The sequence below is a fragment of the Anoplopoma fimbria genome, chromosome 18 (assembly GCF_027596085.1).
Source record: "Anoplopoma fimbria isolate UVic2021 breed Golden Eagle Sablefish chromosome 18, Afim_UVic_2022, whole genome shotgun sequence".
In the NCBI taxonomy this organism is placed as follows: domain Eukaryota; kingdom Metazoa; phylum Chordata; class Actinopteri; order Perciformes; family Anoplopomatidae; genus Anoplopoma; species Anoplopoma fimbria.
Window position 1 is genome coordinate 10,367,660 of NC_072466.1, and position 11,120 is coordinate 10,378,779.

At 42.7% G+C, this 11,120-nt stretch overlaps 1 protein-coding gene across 2 annotated transcripts; it reads left to right on the forward strand.

Moving 5' to 3' along the window:
* Window positions 1–4,040: 4,040 nt before the first annotated feature.
* On the forward strand, window positions 4,041–8,736 carry LOC129107126 (F-box only protein 30-like). Of its 2 annotated transcripts, none has more exons than XM_054618514.1 (4): window positions 4,041–4,129; window positions 5,092–5,180; window positions 5,587–7,711; window positions 8,001–8,736. In XM_054618514.1, exons 3-4 carry the CDS (start codon window positions 5,645–5,647, stop codon window positions 8,193–8,195), a joined length of 2,262 nt encoding a protein of 753 aa, XP_054474489.1. In that variant the 5' UTR covers window positions 4,041–4,129; window positions 5,092–5,180; window positions 5,587–5,644; the 3' UTR covers window positions 8,196–8,736. The 2 variants fall into 2 exon arrangements, with proteins under 2 accessions (XP_054474489.1, XP_054474490.1); XM_054618515.1 differs by lacking the exon at window positions 4,041–4,129 and adding an exon at window positions 4,139–4,219.
* Window positions 8,737–11,120: the final 2,384 nt, after the last annotated feature.

Genomic DNA, 11,120 nt, shown 5'->3' on the forward strand with positions numbered 1-11,120 from the left:
ATCCAACTGTGCCGACATTACTACCTGCTGTCTGTCAGTACATCCGAGTTCACCCCAGCTACCGCGACCCGTGAGCAAGACACCGGGGGCATATCCGTGCACACCTGCAGAGAAACAAGACAAAGTGCTGTGATGTGGAGCCAGGGGAGAGACGAGGCCAGGTGTGCTCCACTGTTATGTGGGAAGAGTTGAGTATGCACGCATGCTCCCTTCCATCGACGTACAGCAGGTCCTCACGCCTCTCTTATCAGCAAACCCGGGGTGCCTTTGAGCAAGGCATTTAACTCTACCTGATCGGTTGGGCTGGTCGTAGCTGGGCAGTACTGCTGTCCACTGGGAATCGCCCAACCGTGCAGTTGGTTAAAGCTCTGAAGGGAACAGCTACTTTAACATTTCTCAACAGAAATGTCCAAATAGCCAGTGCTTTTCACCGGGAGAGGCTGGGGGTGCTGTGCTGAGTGAAAATCGGGCAGAGAGCAGATTCCAGCACCGCGGACAGCGTCACAAGGACGTGTGTGGGACTCAAACCTGGGCTCGTCATGTTCTCACACACATTCTTCACGATTTGACTCTCTAGCTATTTTCTAATGAAGCCGAGAAACAGCAAATCCCTCCATAGGCGACTGTTAATTGAATTCTACATGACAATGGATAAGACAACCTAGTTTTTTTTTTAATTTTCTTTCAACGCACTCTTCTTTACATCGCCTAAGGTAGTATCGGCTGGTACTATTACAGCACTACTACTGATAATAATAATAATAATAATAATATAATAAATAATAATAATAATGATAATAATAATGTTAGTCTTACAAAAACAATATACGAACTAAGCTATTATCATTCAGCAGGAACAAGCAAAACATGAATAGTCTTTTCTCAATAGACTATAATATTTCTTATTCATCTTTTTCATTTCCCTATTAACACCATCGCATACATTTTAAGCTGATTTTTCTATGTCGAGTGCATCCAAACTTACCAGTATCCTTGAGACATGTCGCCCGTCTTCTGTAGCGCGTGGTCCTCGGCTGTATCACTTGAGTATCTCTCTCTCTCTCTCTCTCTCTCTCTCTCTCTCTCTCTCTCTCTCTGTGTGTGTGTGTGTGTGTCTCTCTCTCTTAACTCTAAACGTGAAGATCCCCCGCAACCGTCGCCTTTTCTACAGTATATACTATCTCTAATGCCTGCAGGTCTTTAAAAACATACACTATACACACACAATGCTTTATCAGACGGCAAAAACATTGAAATCGGCTGTCAGGCATTATATTGATTCATTATAAACCACATCCGAGGAGCATTTGAGCTTCTGTGCAAGATAGATAGTTGGCTATCTACGCTGGTTTATTACTCTACCATTAGTATTAATATAATATCTCATGTACGACATTTTGTCCACTTCATATAAGCTGGTATGAAAATGTTTGATGAGAAAAGTAGAGCCTGTCGGACAACATCGTCACCATCGTATCACTATCATAAAATGATTTTGTAGCAGCAGAATATACTGCTGCAATTCCATCATAAATGGTTGCAGCAGCGTAATAATTCAGTGTGTCAACAACTATGTTAGTCTGAGAAGGAGAGAGAGAGAGAGAGAGAGAGAGAGAGAGAGAGAGAGAGAGAGAGAGAGAGAGAGAGAGAGAGAGATTGGGTACTGGTGTCAGGCGTTAACCACCATTTGAATTAGGTGACAGCTCGCTATCACAGAACAGAGTTTATGGCATTTTAAACTGACAGGTGCTAACAACAAACAGACAGATGCGTCAAGCACAGCTGTCTTTCATGACGAACATATCTCATATGTTTAATCCTTGATCTTACTTGAGGCCCCTGGCTTCTAATAGGCCACAATGTGTGTTTTCAGCACCATGGACAGCAGTCAACATTTAGCACCGCGCCATCTAGCGTTTGATTGAAGGTCATAGATGACATGTGCCATAAGTCATTAGGTCAACGGAGGCCAGTCATAGATTTATTTTTTAAAAAGCACGCATTTTTTTATATCATTGATTGTCTTTTGGTCAGCTCGAGGAGTTTACTAGCGAAATGTAAGCAACAATCACTGAGTAGGACTTCTGAAACGGCGCTGCTCCTCAGTGATGAAGGCATTAAGACTCAATCAGAGTCTTAATGTTTTAACTTCACTCGTTATCACAAGCAAAGACCCGGCCCGCACCCGGGGGACATGCAGTTTACTTGTTTGGGTCTTGTCGTGACTCACGCCAGGCGGTATAAATCACAAATAACCTTATAAAAGAATCGCTATGACACTGCAACTGCTGGTGCCCAGGGCTTCAGGAGCGAGCATCTGCTATTGAACCTGAATTAAAGTGACATGTTTGAGGAGGAGGGACTACTTGGATGCTGCAGCCATACTTCAGGGCAAAGGGCGACGGCGGTACTCGGTTTATTCTAGGACTGCAGTCTGCGTGGGTTGACCACAAGTCTCTCCAGCGATGACCTAAGGCATAAGCATTAAGCTATTATTATCATGATGATGTAGCATTGGCCAAGGAAGACTGGTTAATTATATAAGTATCACTTAAAGGAATAGATATTGCAAAGCTTTATGTTCTTTTTGGGCTCGTCACTGTCTTTGCTTACAGTTTTGAAAAATTGGATTATGCAAAAAATAAACATTCATTTCTGTTTTACTTAGTCAAAACATAAACCTCATCAATCAATCCTTTGGCAAGTCTATTTTTTGTGACATGGCTTTGTGCAACTCGGCGGAATCAGGAAACTTTGCGCATATTCAGCAACATTTGTCCTTTTCATCAACGTGGGATTGATAGCCTTTTAGAAACGTTACAGTTTACAGACAACAGAATAAATAATCTTATATAGAGTAAATACTTGGTTTGCAGTCTAAAATGCAACATTAATCCACTTATACAATAGTTTTCATCACCAGAAGTTCACAGCTCATTTAGTGGGGAAGTTAAAGATCCATCCAACCAACATTCATTCTCTTCACCCTTGTTTGTCCGATGGGTTGGGAGGCATCGGCACGGTGCATAGTAAAATATGGTTGCCTAGCATCTAAGTTAACCCCCATCAGTGAAACAAAATTGTTTGCATGACTTCATTCTTGGATAAATGGTAAATCCAATATGCAGTATGCAGAATCCACCGAGCATAGGTTCTTAAAAACGGTATTAATAATAATAAACTGTATATATAACATCCATGGTATACAGATTTATTAGGAAAACTCATTGGAAAAATTCGGACCACTTTTTATATATTTACATTTCACATTATGATGGTCCCACAGACTGGGTTTTTTTCAACACCTCATGACAAGTGTATTCAGTTCTGCTAGCACTGTCCTGCTGATGTGTCCATGAGTCAGCCCCTCCTGCTCCAGGGGTGGTGTTCTGGAGGTGACCCCGACCTCGAAACGTGGCGTCTCCCTCGGTTAACTCTATGAATTTAGGCAGTCTAACCATCACCAGCTAGGAGGCCGTGTGGCAAAACTAGTACAACAGTGACCTCTGCTGTTTGTTACTGGCCCCTGCAAACACCCAGAGAGGGTGTGTCTGTTTGCAAAGGATACTCTATTTCGGATGATGACATTTACTTTTTAGGTGGTGTATATTCATAGATTCGAAATGCAGAAATAATTAGATTTGAAATAAACTGCACAAAAACCACCTTCCTCTTTTACCAGATGGAATTTTACTTGTCAGATTTGAATATAAAAGCAGGCTATCATTTCTGTCAACAATTTATTGAACATATCGTAGTGTATTTTAAATTAAAGGGCAGAAAGATGAATTGAAGTGCAAAAGATTATTACCCATTTTGGGGTAAATGCTTTATTAACAAAAATAGTTATTTTGGTTAACCTTCCCCACTTTACATGTTTGCTTATTGATAAATACTAAAATGATTGAATTAATTAATTAATTAATAAAGAATGGCCATCTATATAATTACATTTTATTCTATTTATTTCTCTTCTTGTCGTTTTTATTTGTTCATGTCCATATGAACCCACGTTGTACTATTGTTGTAGGCCTACACTGCAGTTAATAAAGTTTTGACCGGAAAAAAAAAAATGGAGGCTGAGTGACAAGGACTGTGGAAAGCTAACAATAGCAGTTTCTCAAGAAAGGTAACTACAGTCACAGCTACCTGTTGTTATATAGCGTTATAACAAACAAACATATCGTATCATGCGTTTCCCTACCGACACCACGTGCAGGTGAGAAGCTGCTCTCGTGCTAACCCAACATGAACATGCTAAGTTAGCTTTGTGTGAACTTCCGAGCTAGCTAGCTGTTAGCACAACATTAGCCGGTCATTGCTAGCTAGCCAGCCTGCCATTGTTACAAACACAAGTTCATTTAACAGCGAGATGACAGGTGACGACACACTGGTTTGCAGTACTTGGGCTGTATATGAACCACTGTGCACACCAGCTAAGACTTCATGACTGTGCTGTGTTCCTCAGGTGTCATCAGTCTATGTGGCAGCCTGCTAAAACTTATCCCACCACAATGGGCATAGTAGATAGTCACAACAGTAAAGGGTTTAATGATGATTAAATGGCTCCCTGACTACATGATGCACGGTTATTGATATATGTGCAAGCTGCATTTATAAGTGATAGTATAGCTATTCCTTTTCAGATGATCATTTATGTATATTATTGTTTATTGAAATGGTTATGGGAACAGGCAGACTGCTGTTACTTTACCAGAAGTATTATAGATGAGCATCTCAGTTGCAGAACATCCATTTTCTCTGTAACATGTACCATGTTGGATGTAACCTACTAAAATAAATTCAGTATAAGTGTCCTTTCTGTCTGCCAAAGTTGAGTCTGATCCACTCCTGTTGTTCAAGTACTGTATCTATATTAATGCATGTACTATTCATTATATACTAATCTCTATAGCACATTGTTTCTGCAGTTAGTATGTAAGAACTCAAACTTTGCCATGTCATGCTAACTATAGGGAATCATTCAATGTGTACATATTCAGACGTCAATCAAACTGCAACTTTGGCATCATCACACACTGCCAATTTAACACCAAAATACCTAACAGCCTGGTTGTTTTGTTTTCTAAGGTCTTTCTGGAGCTGTCTCGCGACTTCCTAATGTAAGAAAGAAAAGGGTTTGACCTCCTGAATATCGCTCTGGGAAGCTTCCTAAAAAGGTATTTGTATAAAACAGCCTTTTAGATGGATTACTAGACTGCAGTTGACTTCAACAAACGAGGTGGGGCGCTGTTTCACAGACGTTGAGCAAGCTCTAGACAAGGGAAGAGACCAACATCAGCGCATCAGACAATTTAGGTTTGCTTAGTCATTCAGTTTGTTTGGTAGTCTTGTTTCATTGACTTATACAAGGTTATGTTAGTACGTCAGTATTCAATCACTTTTATAAAAAAAAGACTGTTAACTGTTAAATACTCTGTATTTCGTGTAGTAGTGTAAATTATATTTTGTACCTCAACAGGACAGCTTGTGATGATGCTCCTTGGGATCACTAAGGTTTGATTTGTTGTGTCTCATCTCATCTTTAATCCACTGACATTATTTCTCTTTCTGCTTATTTGGCAGGGCAGTGGATTTTCTCACAGTCCTTATCACAAGCTTTACACCCCTTTGAGGTCTGAAGATGGAGGAGGACCATGTTCACTGTATGTCCTGTGTCAATCAGAGATGCATGGTCAGACCTCAACCAGGCATTTCTTGTGATCTTATCGCCTGTCCTCTGGTGTGTGGGGCTGTTTTTCACTCCTGCAAAGTTGATGAGCACCACCTCATGTGCGCACTGGTGAGGGTTCCCTGTCTAAACAGTGGCTATGGCTGCCCTGTCGCCCTGGTTCGCAACCAAATGTATGCACACCTTGAAGTGTGTCCAGCCGGAGTGGTGTGCTGCACTATGGAGTGGAACAGATGGCCCGTTAGCTGCCTGGACTATACTTCTTATGAGAGCCTGAGCCGTGGGGTGGAGGAGGTGGAGCAGCTAGATATGGCACTTGCTCTTCAGGACCAGCGTACACTACTCGAGTCCCTAAAGGTGATTGCCATGGCACCTACTGCAGATGGAGAGCCACTCGACACTGTCAGTAAAGACAACAGGGAGCCCGACTCTGCTCTGCTTACATCTGCCACTGAGGCCTCCACCATCATTGAGTCACCTTCACAGTCGTCATCCTCACATCAGCCACAACCTCCCCCACGAGGCTCGGCAAAGGAGAGAATTGTCAGTGGAATTAATGGCTTGAACGAGGAGCATTTCAGTAAACTCTACGAGGCCACAGTGGAGACTGCGAGAAGCTTAGTCGCTGCTCTGGACTTTGTTAGCAGTGCAAACTCTCTTGGCAGCAGCAAAGAGTGTATCGAGAGTAAATCGAGCAACATTGGAGACATTGAAAATGGACCCGACGACGAAACACCTGAGGCTGCTGATGGTTCGAGTAAAAAAGAGATGGAGGAGCAGAGTGTTTGTTCCAGCTGTTTGAGTGGAAATGGGGCTGTGAAAGGAACCGATCTAAACATTTTAAAGACAACAAATGGACCCCGGTCAGGAGGAATGGAGGCCTGTCTGGATACAGCCTGTCCTGTTGAGGTGAAAGATGACATGAATGCTGCGGTTGCTCAGGAGCCTGTCACCCCCCCAATGGCATCTCCAGTGCATGTGAGCCAGGGTGTTGCACAGAGGGCTGCTCATGTGGTCCTAGAAGATAGGGGGCTAGTTCTTTTAGAAAACCATGGGCATGAGCGAAAGTTCCACAACTACCATTTTTTTAGGGGCCAGGGCCAATGTTCACTACCTAATGGACGGATAGGTTTCAGCCAAGACAGGTCATTGTATAGATTGCGACCCAAAATGGAGGACAAGGCAGTAGATACCTCAGATCTGGAACAGGATGAGGACCCCATGGGTCTAGGAGAAATTGACCTAATCACAGCAGCCCTGCTCTTCTGTTTAGAGGAGTCCAGAGAGTGTAGAAGGATCTCTGACAAGGTCTATGTTGATGGCTACCGTGTTGACTTTGGCACACAGACTTTCACTTTCCCTGCAGCAATCCTGGTAACCAACACTAGAGTGGGTGACATTGCCTCTGCATCTGCCTGTGACCACGCTGCCCCTCAGCTCTCCTACCCGAGCCCTTTCCGCACCCTCCGCCTCGGACTTGTCCTGGAAGCTCTGGAGGTCGAGGCAGTCCCGCATAACCGCTACCTCCCTCCTAACCCCCGCTACCAGCACATGTTCCCTTTTGTCTGTGGTCAGTCGTTGCGTCGGGACCAGTTTTCTTCCCATTTCATAAATGTCCATGGTGACATTCACGCTGGTCTAAATGGTTGGATGGAGCACCGCTGCCCCCTGGCGTATTATGGCTGCACATTTTCTCAGCGGAGGTTTTACCCATCCACCAAGGGGGCCAAAGTGGTTCATGACAGGAACCTCAGGTCCTTCGGGGTTCAGCCTTGCCCAAGGGCAAAATTTCCAAGTGACTTCCAGTCTGACCAAATTAGTGGGCTTCCCATTGAGATATTGTGGCACATAGCTGGGTTCCTTGACAGTTTCAGCCTGTGCCAGCTGTCACTGGTGTCACGGACAATGAGGGAGGTGTGTGCCAGTCTCCTCCAGACCAGGGGCATAGTGGAGCTGCAGTGGGAGCGGAGACGGTGTCCTGGTGCCCCTGGCACAGTGTCATGGCAGATCAAAAACAGAGTGAGTAGTCAAAGATGTTATGCTTTTCACAAGATTCAAAACAGCCCATGTAGCGCTACAGAAAATGCTTTAATATTATACGCACAAACAAATGTACTCTGACCATATTTAAAACAACATATAAGTATAGATTTATTTTATTTATGATGGCATTGAGCTAGAAGTAAAATTTTAGGATTTTTTGGTTTCTGTAACAAAAGCAGGAAAGAATATCTTCAGAAAAGGATTAGGAGCCCTTCTAAAGGTTTTGACCTTCATTTCAACATTTGTATTTTATTTTCTGATGCAGGTGTGGAGATTCAGCACGGCGTTCAGCCCAGTGTTGTCTTGGGGTTTCACTGATCTGCCCAGCATGTCGGACCATCTTAAGAAGTGCCACTTCAACAATGTGGAGCACAAGACCGAGCCAGTACCCCTTCCTGCCATGTGTACTGCACGAGATGGACACTCGCTGCGTCGCGTCCTGCGTCACGTTAACTCCTGATCAAACATGGCTGACCTCTCGTAGCTGCACAATAGTCACTGTGGTATTATGTGGATGTTGCAATTGCAGATTTCATGTCTTGAAAACATATAACTCTTCCTGTTTTTCGCTACATTATGAAGAAGCCTTAATTGAATGGATTTGTGCTGAAATGTGTCCTTATTCTGGAAAGATTAAATATATTTTCTTGAAGACATATGCATAATAGATTTATATTATTCTATATGATATACTGTATAAATGTTTTCACTATCTTGCCTTTCACAGTAGCCATGGGGGGAAAAGCAGATTGATGGTTATATTGCATTATTTCTGTGACAGAAGTTATGCCAGCACTTTGCACAAGATTTGCTTAACACTCCTATGTTGATATGTGACCCTAAGTTATCTAGTCTTTCTGATTTCTATAGCGGGTGTCGACCCATTGCAAGTCTGTTGTCTGGGTTTGTAGGACGTCAGGCCATGAGTCAAAAAAGATGGAACTTAATACGAGCATAGCTTGATAATGCATGTGATTTGCTACCATTTAATAAAGTCTTTACAGCCTTTTATGGATTTGTTTGTCTTTAAAGCTTTCCTTAGTTATTCAATATAAAAATGTCATTGTTGTTAGGCATAGCCTCTTGGAAAGAGAGAAATTATTAAATATATATAAAGTTATTATATACAGTGGGGCAAAAAAGTATTTAGTCAGCCACCAATTGTGCAAGTTCTCCCACTTAAAAAGATGAGAGACGCCTGTTTTCATCATAGGTATACCTAAACTATGAGAGACAAAATGAGAAAAAAAAATCCTGAAAATCACATTGTCTGATTTTTAAAGAATATATTTGCAAATTATGGTGGAAAATAAGTATTTGGTCAATAACAAAAGTTCATCTCAATACTTTGTTATATACCCTTTGTTGGCAATGACAGAGGTCAAACGTTTTCTGTAAGTCTTCACAAGCTTTTCACACACTGTTGCTGGTATTTTGGCCCATTCCTCCATGCAGATCTCCTCTAGAGCAGTGATGTTTTGGGGCTGTCGCTGGGCAACACGGACTTTCAACTCCCTCCACAGATTTTCTATGGGGTTGAGATCTGGAGACTGGCTAGGCCACTCCAGGACCTTGAAATGCTTCTTACGAAGCCACTCCTTCGTTGCCCGGGCGGTGTGTTTGGGATCATTGTCATGCTGAAAGACCCAGCCACGTTTCATCCTCAATGCCCTTGCTGATGGAAGGAGGTTTTCACTCAAAATCTCACGATACATGGCCCCATTCATTCTTTCCTTTACACGGATCAGTCGTCCTGGTCCCCTTGCAGAAAAACAGCCCCAAAGCATGATGTTTCCACCCCCATGCTTCACAGTAGGTATGGTGTTCTTTGGATGCAACTCGGCATTCTTTCTCCTCCAAACACGACGAGTTGAGTTTTTACCAAAAAGTTCTATTTTGGTTTCATCTGACCATATGACATTCTCCCAATCCTCTTCTGGATCATCCAAATGCTCTCTAGCAAACTTCAGACGGGCCTGGACATGTACTGGACATGTAAGTGGCACATTTAAAAACAGTTTTCACTGGCCAAAGTGCCGTACATTGTGCAAAGAGGCATATAAAGGAACACATACCACATACATAGACATAGATAAAACATATAAAATAAACGAGATATCACAAAAGGCACTTTAAAAATGGTGATGGAAGGAGCGTTTCTGACTGCAGGCGGCAGCTCGTTCCAAAGGCGGGGGGCAGCCACAGCAAAAGCCCTGTCACCCCAGCAGATTTGAGTCCCTGGCGGCGTAGTGTGTTACTGATGGTAGCCTTTGTTACTTTGGTCCCAGCTCTCTGCAGGTCATTCACTAGGTCCCCCGTGTGGTTCTGGGATTTTTGTTCACCGTTCTTGTGATCATTTTGGCCCCACGGGGTGAGATCTTGCGTGGAGCCCCAGATCGAGGGAGATTATCAGTGGTCTTGTATGTCTTCCATTTTCTAATAATTGCTCCCACAGTTGATTTCTTCACACCAAGCTGCTTACCTATTGCAGATTCAGTCTTCCCAGCCTGGTGCAGGTCTACAATTTTGTTTCTGGTGTCCTTTGACAGCTCTTTGGTCTTGGCCATAGTGGAGTTTGGAGGGTGACTGTTTGAGGTTGTGGACAGGTGTCTTTTATACTGATAACAAGTTCAAACAGGTGCCATTAATACAGGTAACGAGTGGAGGACAGAGGAGCCTCTTAAATAAGAAGTTACAGGTCTGTGAGAGCCAGAAATCTTGCTTCTTTGTAGGTGACCAAATACTTATTTTACCGAGGAATTTACCAATTAATTTATTAAAAATCCTACAATGTGATTATCTGGATTCTTTCCCCCCATTCTGTCTCTCATAGTTGAAGTGTACCTATGATGAAAATTACAGGTGCCTCTCATCTTTTTAAGTGGGAGAACTTGCACAATTGGTGGCTGACTAAATACTTTTTTGCCCCACTGTATATCCGATTCAAATACAAAGATGTGTAGAAAATGTAAAGGACTTCTGGAAATTGATATTTATCTTGAACTAATTTAATGAATAATATCCGAGAAGGAGATATTGACAAGTTCCACAAACACTTTTGTATTGGAATCAGTGTCTTGGTTTAATTTGTATGTCCTTGAGCAGCACCTTGTGGCGATTGTGAATACATACTTGCAAACTTGTCGCTTTTCGGCGAAATTCGCCATTTTTAATCAAAATATGTCATCCACGTGAATCAAGTACTTTTATTTTTTTTGAGGGGGGTCAACTTGCCAGCCAGCGTTTCTCAGATTGGAGTGAGACAAGGAGAAAGGGTTATGTCGTGATCTTCGCAATAAAACGTGACGTGTCGAGTCTGTCCAATCAGCGTTAAGATGTCTACACCGTCTTCATTTCCCTCAAACTTTTCATCCATGAGCTCGTG